General features: G+C 40.4%; 3 protein-coding genes and 1 long non-coding RNA gene across 4 annotated transcripts in view; 2 read left to right on the top strand and 2 right to left on the bottom strand.

Moving 5' to 3' along the window:
• LOC148569620 (uncharacterized) overlaps positions 1-18433 on the top strand; it is a 113818-nt gene that overhangs the window by 19379 nt on the left and 76006 nt on the right. The gene's annotated exons all lie outside the window — the stretch shown is intronic.
• Positions 146-3164, top strand: LOC148569625 (glycosyltransferase BC10-like). The gene is made up of 2 exons (XM_088509209.1): positions 146-1360; positions 2407-3164. Exons 1-2 carry the CDS (start codon positions 836-838, stop codon positions 3070-3072), a joined length of 1191 nt encoding a protein of 396 aa, XP_088365335.1. The 5' UTR covers positions 146-835; the 3' UTR covers positions 3073-3164.
• On the bottom strand, positions 4130-5988 carry LOC107632434 (bidirectional sugar transporter NEC1-like). The gene is made up of 6 exons (XM_088509210.1): positions 5940-5988; positions 5444-5480; positions 5130-5340; positions 4647-4808; positions 4422-4541; positions 4130-4336 (listed from the first exon to the last, which is right to left on the bottom strand). The coding sequence occupies exons 1-6, from the start codon at positions 5986-5988 to the stop codon at positions 4130-4132; spliced, it is 786 nt and encodes a 261-aa protein (XP_088365336.1).
• Positions 12826-14674, bottom strand: LOC148569624 (uncharacterized). Its single transcript, XM_088508440.1, has 2 exons — positions 13876-14674; positions 12826-13784 (listed from the first exon to the last, which is right to left on the bottom strand). Exons 1-2 carry the CDS (start codon positions 14672-14674, stop codon positions 12826-12828), a joined length of 1758 nt encoding a protein of 585 aa, XP_088364566.1.

Here is an 18433-nt window from a genome sequence, read left to right as displayed (position 1 = left end):
TCTGTATTTATTAATTATTATATGGAGCACAAATGATAGGAAAAAAGGCTAGAAAGAATTTTCAATTAAGTTCCTATATTTGTTTTCTTTTCAATTAGGTCCCTATATTATATCAGATTTTGTAACTAAGCTCCTGTGACAAAAATATTGAAATTAACGAAATATTCTATTAAACTATATAGATTATTTAGTTAAGTATTAGGCATATTCGTTTTGTTTAATGGAATATTCCGTCAATTTTAGCGTTTTTGTCATATTAGGAACTTAATTACAAAATCTGAAATGGTATAGGGACTCAATTGAAAAAAAAAAGTATAGAGACCTAATTGAAAATTCGGTGAAATTATAGGAACCGACAAAATAATTAAACCTTAAAAGTATAATGCTAAAGAAATTTTTTTTTGGCTAACGTTAGCTAATTTTTATAAAATTTGTTTATCTTAAATTCTAGACCTTAGATTATAAATCTTTAATCTTAAATAATAAATTGTAAACCTAAATCGTAAAATTGACTAACTAAGAAAAGACGTAAGACTTTATCTAGACTTTATATTTATACTGAATGTAAAACATAGACAAATTAAGAAAAGACGTAAGACTTTAGCTTGATTCACGTCAAACTTACCATAATTTTTAGATATTTCTAAGACAAATCAAAATGGAAAAAATAAATAATATTATTGACTTGATGTCTATAATTTCTTCGTCTTAAAATCATGTATATATATGCCAACAATTCGAGTCCAATAATTTAATCCTCACAACTGATTATGAAATTTTAGTATTGAAGAAAATCTATTGATTTTTCTGGTTGATCTCTCTCAATAATTATCACATGGAGCGAAACCCACCATATCATTTTCTCTTCATTATACTTGGCATATCACTAGCAACAATGGCACCATTATTCTTCTACACCTTATACTTCAATTCACAACACTTTATTATATATCCCATGACACTTCCAATATTATTCACAACATTTATGTCATCACCACCTTCATTAGAATTACCAACAAATTATTCACAACCGTTAGATGTAACTACATCACATAATTTCACCAAAGTGTGTGATTTGAATACACCAACAATCATGCACAACATGGACGATGAAGAGTTGTTCCTCAAAGCAAGTATGGTCCAAGGAATCCAAGATTATTTTCCTAAGAACAAAGCTAATATTGTTCCAAAGGTGGCATTCATGTTCTTGGTGAAAGGTGCATTGCCATTAGCACCATTGTGGGAGAGATTCTTCAAAGGACACAAAGGGTTCTACTCCATTTACTTGCATCAACATCCTTCTTTCAATGAAACCTTGCCTCCGGATTCTGTTTTCTTTGGAAGAAAATTCCCTAGCAAGGTTAGTTTTATTTTTTTAATATTTGCATGCATTAAATTATAGAGGAACAATGGGTTTTTTTTTTAACAATGTAAATAATAAGTAAAAAAAATTAATTTTAAATTAATTAAATATAATTTTAGTTAGTGAATCTGAAATGCAGCCTATTATTCACGTTATTCGCATCTTTTATTGTTCACCTAACTACTATTGTTTAATTGTTTCTGAGATTCTTGTCCTTATTGTTTTTCGTACATCATTAAAAATGAATTTAGTTAATATGTATTCTAAAAATACATATTAAATAATAGTTGAAATTTTTAAATATTTTATTTGATAATATTAAAAACTTAAATTTATATATTTTTTATAAAAAGATTTCAATGGATAATCTTAAATGACATATATTAGCATTATTGTTCATTGACCACATTAACTATTGGTTTCGATTTTTATTCCCGTTAAATTAAATGAATTCACATAATTAATGGACTGCATCAATATAATACATTATTATTGGTGTTGTTGCTTTTGTTACACGCTTGGAAATTAATTATCAAAAAATAATTGAGGGTCAGGAATTTTAATTTATATTAATTTATATTGACTAATATTTTTAGTCAGTATTTTAAAATTTTTAAATATTATTAATTAATTATTTGTTAAAAATAATAAATTGTGCTAGTCATATAGCATTGTTTTAAAATTATATATTTCAATACTTGTTTATTTGTACAACTAAATAATATTTAAATTTTATAAAACAGTACTGTTATATAATAAGTTAAAGTTAGTAAAAAACAAGAATATATAAAATGAGAGAAAATTATTATTTATATATCGTCTTTCGTAGCTAGAATCAGTTAAATAATAGTGATTCTTCTTGACTAACAGTCGTCTCTACTTTAATTATAAATAAATTTTAATAAAGTATTTAAGATTATTTCTATTAATAAAATAACAAGAAATAAATAAAAATCATTATTAAATATAGTTATATCTTTTATAGAAATTTATATATTCAAACAAAATTAATTAGACACTTTTTTTGTTTGAATGTGTGGCAGCCAACTTCATGGGGCTTGTCATCACTTGTAGATGCTGAGAGGCGTCTTCTTGCTAATGCACTTCTTGATTCATCCAACCAACGCTTTGTTCTTCTCTCAGAATCATGCATTCCATTGTTTGGTTTCAAAGCAATCTATGACTATCTCATGAACACAAACCTTAGCTTCTTAGAATCATATGATATGTCTGGAAGACCGGGAACCGGAAGATACCATCCAAAAATGTGGCCAATCGTTAACATAACAAATTTTCGAAAGGGGTCTCAATGGTTTGAAGTGAAGCGTGACATTGCAATTGAAATAGTGAAAGACACTAAGTACATCCCTTTGTTTAAGAAGTATTGTGTTCCACTTCCACATGGGATATGCTTTTGTGATGAACATTATTTGCCCACACTTTTGCAAATGTTGCACTACAAGATGAACGCAAAACGTAGCATCACTTGGGTGGATTGGTCAATTGCTGAAGGCCCTCACCCAAGAGAAATTGGTTCAAGTAGTTATAACATTACTTATGAGTTTTTGAACAAAATTAGGTTTGGATCAAAGTGTGTTTACAATGGAAACACCACCAACATGTGTTTCCTCTTTGCTAGAAAGTTTCTTCCAAGTGCATTAGAGCCTTTGCTTAGGGTGTCTCCTTTGTTGTTTGGTATTGATCCTTAGTTAACATATAATTCTATAGTAGTTTATTTATCATCTTATAATTTCGTTTTTTCTATTAAATAATGAATTGGATAAAGTATACTTTTTGTCTTTATTGTATGTGATTTTTTTCAAAAATATTCCTAAAGTTTAATTGTATTTAATTTTGTCACTAACGTTTTCGATTTGTATCAAAATTACCTATGGATGTTTATTCTATCTGAAATGTTGGCTGTTGGGGATAAAATTAAAAACGTTTAGAGATAGTTTTAAAACAAATTGAAAACATTAAAGACAAAATTAAATAAATTGAAAACGTTAGGGACAAAATTAAAATTAAACGTTATGGGTATTTTAAAAAATATATATATAAACCTTAGGGACAGAAAATATATTTCACCCTAATAAAATTTACAAATATACTATTTGTACATCATAATCAGCTGCCAAATATATTTATATATAAATATATGTATTGGTTTAATTTATTTTTATTGTGTATTTGTATTTTAACATGTATTTTATACTAATAGCTGACTTTAGTAGGTGATTTTAGTGTATATATATATTTATAGCATAATTAAAAAATTTAATTTTAATATAGTGATAGTATGATATTCAATCACATAATATTAGCAATAATAACTATTTATAGTCTTTTAAAAGAACATATATTTATTACATCAAAATTGAACTCTAAAGTCTAAACATATTCATATATGAAATATGTATAGTCCAAATAGTCTTAAAATATTACAGCCAAACAAGTGATATAGCCTATGAAGCAGAACCTAGGATCTGTTTCATTATGTAGTCAACAAGTACATCCTAGTAACAATTTCTAAACCGCTAAATTAACCATGCAGAATTTGAAGATTCTGCTTCAATTTCAACTAACCACAACCAAACCAAATAGGAACTCTCTAAAGTCACTAGTTTAATTTATAACATAGTCAAATGCATGGAAATTAACAACACTCCCTATATTATAATGTTATTATTGATATTTATATATTTATATAGCATTTATTAGCCTGTGCCTAAATACCATTAAGTCTTCCATAGCATTAACATCATATCAAACTTGATCATTATCTTTCATTTCCATCTCTGAAGGGAAATTGGTTTTGTTGCCATCACAATCATGGTGTGCAGTGTGCACTGTGATTCCCCATTCTGGTTGTTGCTCCGGAATATTGTTCTCAATTTTGTTATTTGCATTCTTGTATATGAGGTATAAGGCCATTTGAGCGAAACCAAACAAAAATCCTAGCACATTAGGAAGCTGAAAAAAATAGATCAAATAACAGAATTGTTACTCTTTATTTATAAAATATTAAATAGATATGATATATTATTTAATTTCTTACCATGATGTAATAATCCTTGTCGAATAGTCCATAGAAAAACCACATGGTAGCACAGAGGGTAAGAAACAAGGACAAAGAAAATGGCATGTACTCTACACTTTTAGTCTTTATCACCCTCCTCTGCAATTCATGCAAGAAGATGCTAATAAAAAATGTATAATGTTTATTGAAAGTGAAAGTGTTGAAGATTAATAATTGAATATGAAAATATGTATATAAAGTTACCATGATACTTAAGGGTGCAGCAAACACTGCAATGTTGAAAATGGCGCAGATCCAACCAACTGCATGAACACGTTTGTCACCTCTCACAATGAAAGTGGTGATTATCATGGTTATGCCAAGACCACCCACATCAGCACCAAGCATCATCCACAAGGTAGAAATCTGTACAATAATTCATCAAATGTGTTTGAAATTAGAAACAAATGTATAAAACATCTAATAAGGTGAAAACTCACGTGCAGTTGTTAAAAATTGTTATATGATTTAACGTGTTTGATTAAATTGTTAGGTGAAAACTCAGATGCAGTCGACTTCATGTGAAGTTGATAGTTGAGAGCCGTTAGATGAAAATTTAGTCAAATCAGCCAAATTATCTAACAACTCTCAATTATCAACTTCATGTGAAGTCGACTGCACCTGAGTTTCTACCAAATTGTTATCTATCGGCTCTCAATTATGAATTTCGCATAATGAATGTTTCACCTTGTGCTTCCTGGGAGCATATATAATATACATGAGAAGGTATGCAACTTCTATAACACATCCAATACAGTTGATGGTGATGATCAAAATTGCATTGGTCTTAAGGTAACCATAATATAACAGTAACATTGCACTTAGAAGTGCAACCACATATGGGATTGATTGAAATCCTTCAGATGATTTGTTCTTGTATATTGTATAGAAGGTTGGCCTGCATCATAAATTTAATTAAACACAAACAAATATATATAAGTTTCTAGTGATATTCAGATTAATATAATTTGTAATATTGTATTGTTTTAGAATGGACTTACAAGGGTGCTAAGAACACCATGAATGAGACAATGTTACCTATGATAAGAACAAAACAGAGGGAATCAGTAAATAATAACGAAATAATATAATTACTATAGGCATTACCCTTATAATTTTGTGATGTAAACCTTTATGAGAATAACATATTGAAAAAGTACAAAACAAAGATTTCTAGCCTTTTTGATAGAGACTATCCTATATTGGAATAAAAAATAGAAAGAGTAATAATAACTAAAGAATACTTACATAATGATATCTTCGTGTGAAGATGATATTGTGAATCTTTAGATGATTAGTCAAATATATTAAATTATCTAATAATCCACAATACTATCTTTATGTAAAGATGTCATTATAAAAATATCCACCTAATAACTAAATATAACATATTCAAGACAATATCAAAGTTAAAAATAGTTAGAATAATAATCAAATAAAAAAATGTATGTAGTACTATATGGAATAAAAGTAGTACTATAAATCTAATTAATGTACCTAGGAGACCAAAAATGAAGACCAACTCATGATCAGATAATGAAAACATTTTTAAATTAGTGAATTTTTTTTTTTTTGAAGCAAAGTTTGAGGGGAAGTTTGTGCCGTTAATATAGTTATGAGTAGGACAATATTTTTTTTGCTTCAAACTAAGGTTTGCCACATCCCATATATATATAGTGGAGAGAAGATAGGTTCTAAAATTATTGTGGCCTACCATGGACCACACCACCCTTTTTTAACACCTTTTCATTATCATATGATTCACATCCCATGAAGAATTCCATCTTTCAAGAGCACTAATTAATATAAGTGTATCAACCAAAAAGACAATACCATATACATTGCATGATACATCTGATCAATATTATCATCATGTTGTCAACTTGTGACATTGTCCATCTTAGATTGGCCTAGTTTTTTCTTATGATCTAACTCAAAAAATTAAGAGCAAATGGTAAATTGTTAGCCACATCTTTGGAGTTATTATAATAATAAGGGTGTGAATTAATAACCAGAAATTAAAGCATATGTTTTAACTTGTTACGGCCTGGCCCAAAACTCACGCGGGTCCACCCGACCCGAGTCCTCGCCGACCCAATAGTGCGTCCTCCACCCGACCCGGACACGCGTCCCGTACGGCTTGCACACAGCCGTGGGACAACACCTTTGAGGGTATGGGCCTGTCCACTGGAAGGGCCCACTACTGACATGTATATAAGGGGGAGACTGGCTCTTCCCCCAAGGTACGTCACATTTCACACATCATTCCCTCTCCGCCTGCACATATTCTGACAAGGGCGTCGGAGTGTCTTTGCAGGTGGCACCCCCCCTTCTCCATCAGAAGTGCTCGGGACCTCGCTCACCCGGAACCTGGAAACCACGGCCAGACGAGCTTCTCCACCATCCGAAGCATTGACCTCAGGGTCCTAACCCGAACCATCCGGTACCCGACCTACCGAACATTGGCGCCGTCTGTGGGGAAAAAAAAAAGAAAAAAAAAAGAAGAAAAAAAAAAAAAACGTTCATGGATTTCGTACTGGTCCAAACTGGGACTGGTTCCGAGGTAGCGCCTCCCATACTCGGGGGAGGCGCCGTCGCGACGGAATCCCGGCAGCAGCAACGGTCGCCCACGAGGGATGCGACGCAGACTCACGAGAGACGCCCCTTCGGGGGGACGGGTGACAACCACGCCAGGATAATGCAAGAACTACGCCACAGAATGCAAGACTTAGAGCGCAGGCTAGCAGAAAGAGAGCACGACCAACGCTCCCCAGAGCGGAGCCCCACCCGTTCCCGTTCAAGAAGCCGTTCGAGGCGCACGCCGAGCCCCCAATGCGAGTCGGAGAGCACCGAGGAACGGATACGCCCCAGAAGAAGAAGTCGCGACCCCATTATCTATGCCCGACACGAAAGGCGGCGCGCGTCGAACAGAGGCAACGAGGAACCCCACCGCGAGAACAATGAGTTGAGAAGAACTGCCCGAGGACCTGTCATAATAGGAGCGACCCCTTTCCACCGCTCTGTACTCGAGGTCCGATTACCAAAACATTTTGACAAACCGACAGACATGAAGTATGACGGAACACAAGACCCCCTAGAACACTTGACGGCCTTCGAGGCCAGAATGAACCTAGAAGGGGTGGGAGACGAGGTCAGATGTCGCGCTTTCCCGGTCACCTTAGTGGGCCCGGCAATACGGTGGTTTAACAACCTCCCGCAAGGCTCGGTGACCCAATTTACCGACATCAGTCGCGCCTTCTTGGCTCAGTTCACAACTAGGATTGTCAAAGCCAAACACCCAATCAATTTGCTGGGGGTGACACAGAGACCCGGAGAGCCGACCAGGAAGTACCTGGACCGTTTTAATGACGAGTGCTTGGAAATTGACGGTCTGACGGACTCAGTGGCAAGTTTGTGCTTAACGAACGGGCTGTCGAATGAGGATTTCAGGAAACACCTCACCACGAAGCCCGTCTGGACGATGCAAGAGATCCAGTGCGTGGCCAAAGAATACATTAATGACGAGGAAGTCAGCCGGGTCGTGGCTGCCAATAAGCGGCAGCCCGCCTACAACCAATCCCGGCACTTCGAAGCCAGAGAAAGACCAAAGGAACACGCCAAGGACGGCGGTCCGAGCAAACCATCCAAACCGTTCCCCCGAGTTGGGAGGTTCACCAACTACACCCCCCTTACGGCATCGATCACTGAAGTTTACCAACAGATAGCAGAAAAGGGGATACTGTCGAAGCCCCGACCACTGAAGGACAGGACGGGAGGAAACAAGAACCTCTACTGCGAATACCACAAGGGTTACGGGCACAAGACCCAAGACTGCTTTGACCTAAAGGACGCCCTCGAGCAAGCTATCAGGGACGGCAAGCTCGCCGACTTCTCCCACCTTATAAGGGAACCAAGGAGACGCAACCGGGACAACGACAACGAGGACAGATCCCGACCAACAAGACGACGACAGGAGCCAGAGGGTGACGACCACGGTCTCACGGTGGTAAACGTGGTGACGGCCAGGAATACCGCCCCGAGGTCGAAATCGGCGCAAAAGAAAGATGCCAAGGTCTTAGCGATCTCCGCCCCACCTGGTAGAGGTCTTAAGGGTCTCCCACCTATCTCTTTCGGCCCGGAGGACCAATGGTTCGACGAAGCGCCGGAAAGTCCGCCCATGGTCATCACGGCTAGGGTCGGAACTGGCCTCGTCAAACGAATCCTGGTAGACACGGGGGCAGACTCAAACATCATGTTCCGAAACGTTTTCGATGCCCTGGGATTGAGAGATTCTGACCTGACGACCCACCAGCACGGTGTGGTAGGGTTAGGAGACCACTTCATAAAGCCAGATGGAATCATCACACTCCCGACCTCTGTGGGACAAGGGCAAAGACGAAGGACAATCATGGCAGACTTTGTAATATTACGAGATTCAACGGCCTATAACATCATCCTGGGGAGAAAGACCATTAACGACCTGGGGGCAGCTATCAGTACGAAACTACTGGTGATGAAGTTCATCACCGATGACGGATCCGTGGGATCCCTCCGGGGCGACTTGGAAACGGCAGTCGCTTGCGACCATGCCAGCCTTTCTCTCAGAAAAAAATCAAAGGAGGCGTCAGGAGTTTTCCTGGCCGACCTGGACGCCAGGGTAGACGACAAACCCAGACCAGAGCCAGAAGGAGACTTGGAGAAGTTCAGAGTCGGCGAGGAGCACGATAAGTTCACATTCATAAACAGGAACCTCCCGCACGAAATAAAGGAGCCTTTGATGGAGATGATCAGGGCTAACGCCGACCTCTTTGCCTGGACGCCTGCCGACATGCCAGGAATAGACCCCCAGCTCATGTCACACCACCTGGCCGTAAAGACAGGAGCCAAACCAGTGGCCCAGAGAAGGAGGAAAATGTCGCAGGAAAGGGCAGACGAGGTAGCCAAGCAAACGGCCAGCCTCTTAGAAGCGGGATTCATCCGGGAATTGGATTACTCGACTTGGTTGTCGAATGTGGTTCTGGTTAAAAAACACAACGGGAGGTGGAGAATGTGCGTAGACTACTCTGACCTCAACAAGGCTTGTCCCAAGGACTGCTACCCCCTACCTAATATTGATACGCTCGTTGACGCAGCGGCAGGGTACAGATATCTGAGTTTCATGGACGCCTATTCAGGGTACAATCAGATACCGATGCACTGACCTGACGAGGAAAAAACGGCGTTCATAACGCCAGGAGGCATCTATTGTTACAAGGTCATGCCATTTGGCCTAAAAAACGCAGGAGCCACATACCAAAGGTTGATGAATAAGATATTCAGCGAACTCCTGGGCAAAACAGTGGAAGTTTACGTAGATGACATACTCGCAAAAACCGCCCGACCTGACGATCTCCTGAGTGACCTTAACGATGTTTTCTCGTCCCTACGACAACACGGCATGAGGCTTAATCCACTCAAATGCGCGTTCGCCATGGAGGCCGGAAAGTTCCTAGGCTTCATGATCACTCAAAGAGGAGTGGAAGCCAATCCCGAAAAATGCCAAGCTGTCCTTCAAATGAAGAGTCCGGGTTGCATCAAAGACGTCCAAAGACTCGCTGGGAGATTGACAGCTTTGTCCCGTTTCCTCGGCGCATCGGCGGCAAAGGCCATACCTTTCTTCAACTTAATGAGAAAGGGAATGACGTTCGAATGGACACCAGCGTGCGAAGAAGCATTCAACCACTTCAAGCAAATCTTGGCGGCACCACCAGTCCTCGGGAAACCCAGAGCCGGAGAACCACTCTACCTCTATCTATCAGTAACCGAGGAAGCGCTTGCCGCGGTCCTCGTTACAGAAGAAGCGAGGACACAACAGCCCGTCTACTTCGTGAGCAGGGCACTCCAGGGGCTAGAGCTGAGGTACAGCAAACTGGAAAGACTGGCGCTGGCGCTCCTAGTATCCTCCCGAAGGTTAAGACAATACTTCCAGAGTCACCGTATAGTTGTGAGGACAGATCAGGCGATTCGGCAAATACTGCAAAAACCTGATTTGGCTGGAAGGATGATGACCTGGGCCATCGAGCTCTCACAATATGACCTACAGTATGAGCCTCGACATGCAATCAAGGCACAGGCAATGGCTGACTTCTTAGTGGAGGTAACGGGCGATCCTCCCGAGGAAACGGGCACACGGTGGAGGCTTCATGTGGACGGAGCCTCCAACCAAACGTCCGGAGGAGCAGGGGTCATCTTGGAAAGCCCAGCAGGGGTCATCTATGAGCAATCGACCAAGTTCGAGTTCTCAGTGTCAAACAACCAAGCTGAATATGAGGCTCTCCTAGGCGGACTAATGCTGGCTCGGGAAGTCGGGGCGACGAGGGTCGAAGTATGCAGCGACTCCCAAGTCGTCACCTCGCAGGTAAACGGAAGCTACCAAGCCCGGGACCCCCTCCTCCAAAAGTACTTGGAAAAGGTTAAGCAAATGATGAGCCAGTTCCAGGAGGTCATTATCCAGCACGTTCCAAGAGAAAAGAACACACGAGCAGACCTTTTGTTGAAGCTAGCGAGCACAAAGCCAGGATCGGGTAACCGGTCGCTCATCCAGGGCATGGTGAAGGAACCAACGGTCGCCCTCCACCTGACGGGGGCGAGCCCCTCATGGCTGGACCCCATTACCACCTTCCTGGAACTCGGCAAGTTACCCGAAGATGAGAAGGCGGCCAAAGCTTTAAGAAGGGAGGCGGCCAGATACGCAATCATACAAGGACAACTATTCAAAAAGGGACTCAGCCAGCCCCTATTGAAGTGTTTGCACCCCAACCAAACGGACTACGTGCTTAGAGAAGTCCACGAAGGGTGTTGCGGACATCACATCGGGGGCAAAGCCCTAGCAAGGAAGCTCGTCCGAGCAGGATACTACTGGCCAACAATGATGAAGGACTCGAAGGAATTTGTCTCAAAATGCACAAAGTGTCAACAAAACGCCAACTTTCACAAAGCACCAGCCTCCGAGCTAAGCTCGCTAACGACTACGCGTCCTTTTTCACAATGGGGAGTCGACCTCCTGGGACCCTTCCCGGTCGGCCCAGGACAAGTCAAATACCTCATTGTAGCCATTGACTACTACACCAAATGGGTAGAGGCTGAACCACTAGCCACCATATCGTCCTCCAACTGCCGGAAGTTCATGTGGAGGCAGGTGATAACCCGTTTCGGCATCCCAGAGGTCGTTATCTCGGACAATGGAACCCAGTTCACCGACAAGAAGTTCATGGAATTCCTCTCTGGCCTGGGGATAAAGCAAAAGTTCTCCTCAGTAGAACATCCCCAAACAAACGGGCAGGTAGAGGCCGCAAACAAAGTCATCCTTCTTGGTCTAAAGAAGCGCCTAGACAGCAAGAAGGGAAACTGGGCCGACGAACTCCCCTCCGTCTTATGGTCCTACCGGACAACCGAGCAAAGCGCCACGGGGGAAACCCCCTTTCGCCTAACCTATGGGGTCGACGCGGTAATACCAGTTGAAATCGGCGAACCAAGCCCCCGACTACTCCTCGCGGGCATAAGCGAAGCGGTTGAGAAAGACTTGATCGAAGAAACAAGGGAGATGGCTCACCTAACAGAAACGGCGCTGAAACAAAGAATGGCCCTGCGTTACAACGCAAAAGTCCTCAAACGAGACTTCGAAGAAGGGGACCTCGTCCTGCGACGCAACGACATCGGCGTCCCGACCCCAGGAGAAGGCAAGCTGGCGGTAAATTGGGAAGGCCCCTACAGGGTAAGGGAGGTACTCGGCAAGGGCGCTTACAAACTCGAAAAACTGGACGGCAAGGAAATACCCAGAACATGGAACGCAAGCAACCTAAAGAGGTTCTACTCCTGACCCACCGGCTCAACGACCAGAGAGCCTAGCCAGAGAGTTAGTATTCGCCCCATCCACATGTTAATTCAACTTGTTTACTTACCTTGTCAAATACTTACCCAACTGTCGAGTAATTTTTACTTGTTCAAATTTTTTATCTTTTGTTAAAACTCTCTTACTTGATATCTGTTCCTCGTGACCAAAATCTAAAACGGCACCCCGGGACTGATCACCCCGGGAGCCAGACGGCTCATAGGCCTCAACCAATTCAACGACTACGCGACCGAACCGGTCCGAACTGCTACCAAATACGAAAACGGCAAGACGGGCACAAGACATAAGCCCGCCCAGAATAAACGGTAACACGAAAACGACAACACGACAAAATAATGAAACAAGCAAGAAATCATAGCAATCAAACGATGATAACTTACAAAGTGTCAAAATGCGCAACGAACACGTAAAATGGTTCAAGGCAAACAAAACGACAAAGCATCAACGGGTTGTTCAACAAATACATTACAAAATATCCTAAGTTACAAGACTTCACTTCCTCGGCATATCGACAATTTTCCCGTCCTGGATAGTCTTGAAAACACCAATAGACGAGATCTCGAAATCAGGAGCAGCAATCTTCAGCTGGGCCTTCAGGGCATCTTCGGTCATCAAGATGGCATTCTTCCCTTGCTCCTTGGCCACCTTAAGCTTCTTCTTAAGATCAACGGCCTCTGCCTTAGCGGCCTTCGCCTCCGAGATGGCCTGCTCCCGTTCCTTTTCCAAAGCGACAACTCGACCCTGAGCGGCGTTCAGTTGATTTTCTAATGTCATCTCACGCTCAAGAAGCCGAGCCACGGTCTCATCGGACGCCTTCAGCCTCTCCGCAATAAACGACGACTTCTCCTCAGCAGCATTAAGCTTTCCCCCCATCTCGGACAGCTGACCCTGGAGGAGCTCAACTTGAGCCTTAAAGTCGTTATTCGCCTTAACAGAAGACTCAAGCTTCCTCCGAAGCACCTCCATACCAGATAGCTCAAACTCAGCCTTCCGAGCTATCACGGCCCCACGAAGCAAGGTGCGATACATCCACCTCGCCTGTCCGGACAGCTCGGTTGCATGAAAATGCTCTTCCGTCCCGGTTATCAACTGGGAGTCAATGAACTTGGAGGCATCAAAATTCCTCTCCATTACGGTTAGGACCCCCTCCGGGCTGGAAGACATCTTTCGCTTCTTAGGAGTGTGGATAAGCTCCACGTCGCTATCTGGATGGGGGGAGAGGGTCGCCTTCCCGTCGGCAGGTCCCTCCTCATGGGTAGGGGAAACTTGACCCCCTAGGCCCTGCTTTCCCGATGTCTCGGTATCCTGGGCAGGGGAAGCCTGACCCTCTTTTTCCCCTGACGGACCCTCCGACTTGCCGACCCCCTTTTCTTCGGCATTCTCATCATCACTAGCCTCAAAAAAGGTCTTCATCAGGTTCTCGAGACCGGTCACGGTGGCAGACATTTCCACTGCGAATAAAGAACAAGAACGTTAGTCGTCAAACCGGAAAGAAGAAGAACAACGACAAAGAAACATAGACAAACAAAAAAGGCAACTCACGAATATAGCTCCGACCGGCCTCCCGTTCACCCATAAGAAGGTGGGGATTCACAGGATTCTTTTCAAAGATAGCGAGAAGAACGTTCGCTATATTCTTATCTACAGCCGACAACCTCTTGTACGATACTTTCACAAAAGGATTCGACCCCGCGCCGAAGCTCCAGTAAGTCTGGATAAGGCGCTCCTCCTCTAACGACAACCAGAAGGGATGGCGACCCTTGACAGGACGAACCTTGAAATACTTATCTTTGAAACCATGGTAGGAATCCTCAAAAAGGCTAAAAATCTTCCTACCCTGGGCAGCACGGAAAGAAAGAAACCCTTTTCTTGCTTTCCCTTGTTTGGAGGGGTTGGTAAGGTTGAAATAAAAGAGAAAAACGTCCACCGACGCCGGTAGCTCCAAGTACTCGCAGACCATCTCGAAGCAGCGGATCGAAGCCCAGCTGTTCGGATGAAGTTGAGACGGACAGACGGATATCCGGTTCAGCAGCGCCATTTGAAAATCGGAGAACGGTATCCGAACACCGACTTGTGTGTACATGGACTTGTAAAACCAAATCCAATCGGGGACGCGAGGAGAATGAAAATTAAGCTCATAAATACGCTCACGAGGAAGCGGGACAATGGCCTCGTAGTTGGCCTCCTCGTCAGTACCCCCACACAGGTAACCGGCTTGCCGGAACTCCGTCAATTCCTCCAAGTCCATCTGGTTGGGTGAACTCCTTATATCGTCTGTCACCCAAGCATACGGGTCGTAAGCCGCAGCGGATCCGGAAGACCGGGAGACAACACGAGGCATACCTACAGTGGGGTACCACTCCGTTAGTCTATGAGGTCGGGAGCCCGAAAAAACTCAGAAACTACGCCTTTTCAACTCAATCATGACCAGATACGGCTAAAAACCACGCCTACCTCACAAACCACCCAAAAAAAGCCTATCCTGGAATGGTACCCCTCTCCTAACCCACCTATCCCAACACTGAAAAAACCTCTTAACAAAAATAAAACCAGCCATGCAGTAGATGCAAACAAAAAATCACACAATAACAGAGCATAACGCAGACACCAGAAGAGAGAAATCAGAAGATTACCTGGAACGATGAAAGAAATCTGGGCTGGAAGTTGAAGCAGGAAGGAGTTCGCGCAGGAAACTTTGGATGTTAGGGAGAGAAGGAGTTGGAAATGATAAGAGTGAGGGGTGGATAGGGAGAAAACTGTTTAAAAACCACCCCCAAAAGCGCGAAAGGAAGCAGGGGCAAGATAGTCTTTACGCACGGGTTTTTTCAAATCATTATGAGCATTAAATGCCCAGCGCGGAGAACGAAACGGCAAACAGATGCCACAGCAGATCAAGAGACACGCGCACAAGAGACGCGTCCCTCCCACGATCAGCCGACCCAACGACAACGCACGAATGTAAACATCACGCGCCACCAATGGCCCCCACGGCCATCACTGACGCGTCGGGGGCACTGTTACGGCCTGGCCCAAAACTCACGCGGGTCCACCCGACCCGAGTCTTCGCCGGCCCAATAGTGCGTCCTCCACCCGACCCGGACACGCGTCCCGTACGGCTTGCACACAGCCGTGGGACAACACCTTTGAGGGTATGGGCCTGCCCACTGGAAGGGCCCACTACTGACATGTATATAAGGGGGAGACTGACTCTTCCCCCAAGGTACGTCACATTTCACACATCATTCCCTCTCCGCCTGCACATATTCTGACAAGGGCGTCGGAGTGTCTTTGCAGGTGGCACCCCCCTTCTCCATCAGAAGTGCTCGGGACCTCGCTCACCCGGAACCTGAAAACCACGGCCAGACGAGCTTCTCCACCATCCGAAGCATTGACCTCAGGGTCTTAACCCGAACCGTCCGGTACCCGACCTACCGAACATAACTAATGGCCAATTGGCCATGTAACGTGAAAAGATTACCCTTTATTGCTTTATATACTTCCTACGTAAACAACTACAACATAATTTGATGACTACGACATTAAAGATTATTATATATAACACGACGATAAAAAGTTACATTACTTATTATCTTTATCCATTTTATTGAACAATTTCATGCAAGAACCGAACATGGGTGAGCTACTTCTTTTACCGCTATACTGCGGCACTTGTATGCCACTTATCTTGTTATCATAGTATATAAATGGGAAACGTATTTATCATTAAGTCAAGAATATTATAATTTACAAGAAGAATTTATCTAATTAGTGTTTGTTAATGATTGTGTACTAAAAATATAAACTTTTTTTTACATAAATAATTTTAAGAATGACCTACAAACATGATCAAATAAGAACCAAGTTCCTCTTAAAGATATTGGGTAAAAGGATGGAACCCAAAAGAATTGAATTTCTCTTTGGTGGAAACTAAATTGGTAGAAGTGGATTGGTTGGATTTAGAGTATAAAGAGCGTCATCTAGTTGAAAGAAAACCAAACTAGATGTCCTTTCATTGATGTCACATGTTATGAGCTTTAGTTTAACTTGTGGAAATCAACTTCTTTCATCGAACAGTTGAAAAGACTTGAAGTGACGGGGATATTCAAAAATATTTAGGGTAAAAGGAGTAGGTCTGACATCAGACTATAACCATTGGACAATAGATTTTTTTTCACTATAATATTACACTATAAAATGACCTCAAGCCACCTCTTTAAAGGACTTTCTACCTTTTTCTCATTTTCTGAAGCTGAAAAGCTAAAAATCCCATCTTTTTCTCTCTCCAAAATTCCTCTCATTGTTCTTCATTTCATTCATCACCTTCACGAGTAAAAACTGGCATTCGGGTGTTCCACAAAAACACTCGACAACCATTAACCAATCCCTATCCACTTTAAACAAAGCTCATTCATCCTCTTGTGACATTAATGGAGGTCTTGACACTTGTTCTCCACCTCTATTTCTCATCATTAATTTTTGTATTGCTTATTTGTCATTAATAAAAGTGTTTTTTCTCACAAATTTACTTACCCCAAATCTTTCATCTTAACTATTATTTTTCACTTAATCTATTTTTCACGAAAATCATCTGAATCAATTAACAATTCAATTAAATTTTGTATTAAAAATTTAATAAAAAATTCAATGCATTGATTGCAGTAAAATTAAATGTTAAGAAAATTTTATTTGTATACTTCTTAACCGGTTAATAAACCTTCATAAAGATACTATTCAAATTCTTTTTCTTTTCCAATAAAGAGAAAAAATAATAGTAGCATCTATGTAGCTTATATTTTTTTCATAACATGATTGCTTTATTACATTAAAAAATCGACCAAAATCATTTCTCATCATTGTTTAGTGTTATTAGCTGAAAAGAAGTTGGCTCCCTAACAACATTACTCTATCTTAATTAGTTTAATTAGTATGTGGCCAAAATTATGTCTTTAATTGCAATCTAACTCCTAGAAGGAGTATTTATTTATCTTAATCGTAATTCAGTTTCCAAATCACTCTTAAGGTTCAATAATTCCAAGGAGGTATGTACACCAACCAAGAGAAGGGATGTCATAACTTTTGTATAGGATTTTTTTTTTAATTTGTTTTATGTTTTTTCTTTTTTTTTTTTTTAGAATTTACCAAAATTTAAACTGATATTACGTTATGAAATTATTTATCCTAAAAATTTAAACAAATAAATTAAAAACCATATGTGACTCGATGTGCCTACCACCACTTTAATTTTTGTCATGTCAATCAAACATTAAAATTAATCCTAAAATACCAAAAACCAAGATAAGAAAAGAGAACAGCGTCATCATTATATTCTCCTTGTTAGAATAAAAGGATTGGCTTCCTTCTAAGGGCTTTTTTATTGAAATAAATAAACAAAAAACATTATTTCTCTAAATACGCACCTCTGAAAATTATTATTTAAATACTCACCATCATTTTTTGGTCACCACCCACAAAATGAATTTAGTCTCTATTTCATATATGCCACCCACGAAATGGAGCCAAAACTGATATAAAAAGTGTTGATCACCATCTCAATCCTGCAACCCGCGAAATGGAGCCAAAGCTGACATGTGCCAAGTGTCCTTTTTCTCCCACCACGCAATTATTTTTTCACTCCCATTCCATTTAGTTTCACCATTTTACCCCCTTGCACATAAATATTTTTATCACCAGACTTCATAATAAAATATTTTTAAAAAATTAATAATTAAATTATTTTTTTCTAAAATACCTACTTTTTAATAATTTTTTTAATTATTAAATTATGATTTTACTAAAATTTTTGTTAATAATTATTTTTATATTTTACTATTAATTTTCGATATCAATATATATTATTTTAACATTAAATAAAAGTTTTTTTATTATTATTAATATGTATAACAATTAATATATATTGATATTAAAAAATAATCTTATTAAATTTTTTTATTTAATGTTAAAATAATATATATAGATATCGAAAAGTTAATAGTAAAATATAAAAAAAATTTTAAAGGGTATTTTAATAAAATTATAATTTAATAATTAAAACATTATAGAAGGGTATTTTAGAAAAAAAATAATATAATTATTAAATTTT

The sequence above is a fragment of the Arachis ipaensis genome, chromosome B3, assembly GCF_059453495.1.
Source record: "Arachis ipaensis isolate K30076 ecotype BB chromosome B3, ASM5945349v1, whole genome shotgun sequence".
Classification (NCBI taxonomy): Eukaryota; Viridiplantae; Streptophyta; class Magnoliopsida; order Fabales; family Fabaceae; genus Arachis; species Arachis ipaensis.
The sequence above is the reverse complement of the archived record's forward strand: the minus strand, read 5'-3'. Positions and strand labels throughout refer to the sequence as shown.

What these genes read in the sequence shown, in the direction of transcription:
- LOC148569625 (XM_088509209.1), top strand. Translation starts at nt 836, where the DNA reads ATGGAGCGAAACCCACCATATCATTTTCTCTTCATTATACTTGGCATA. An exon ending in GAAGAAAATTCCCTAGCAAG is followed by an intron (nt 1,361 to 2,406) that starts GTTAGTTTTATT and finishes AATGTGTGGCAG; the next exon opens with CCAACTTCATGGGGCTTGTC.
- LOC107632434 (XM_088509210.1), bottom strand. Translation starts at nt 5,988, where the DNA reads ATGTTTTCATTATCTGATCATGAGTTGGTCTTCATTTTTGGTCTCCTA. An exon ending in ATGGTGTTCTTAGCACCCTT is followed by an intron (nt 5,341 to 5,443) that starts GTAAGTCCATTC and finishes TTTATGATGCAG; the next exon opens with GCCAACCTTCTATACAATAT. An exon ending in CTGCACCCTTAAGTATCATG is followed by an intron (nt 4,542 to 4,646) that starts GTAACTTTATAT and finishes CATGAATTGCAG; the next exon opens with AGGAGGGTGATAAAGACTAA.
- LOC148569624 (XM_088508440.1), bottom strand. Translation starts at nt 14,674, where the DNA reads ATGCCTCGTGTTGTCTCCCGGTCTTCCGGATCCGCTGCGGCTTACGAC. An exon ending in GGCCGGTCGGAGCTATATTC is followed by an intron (nt 13,785 to 13,875) that starts GTGAGTTGCCTT and finishes CTTTATTCGCAG; the next exon opens with TGGAAATGTCTGCCACCGTG.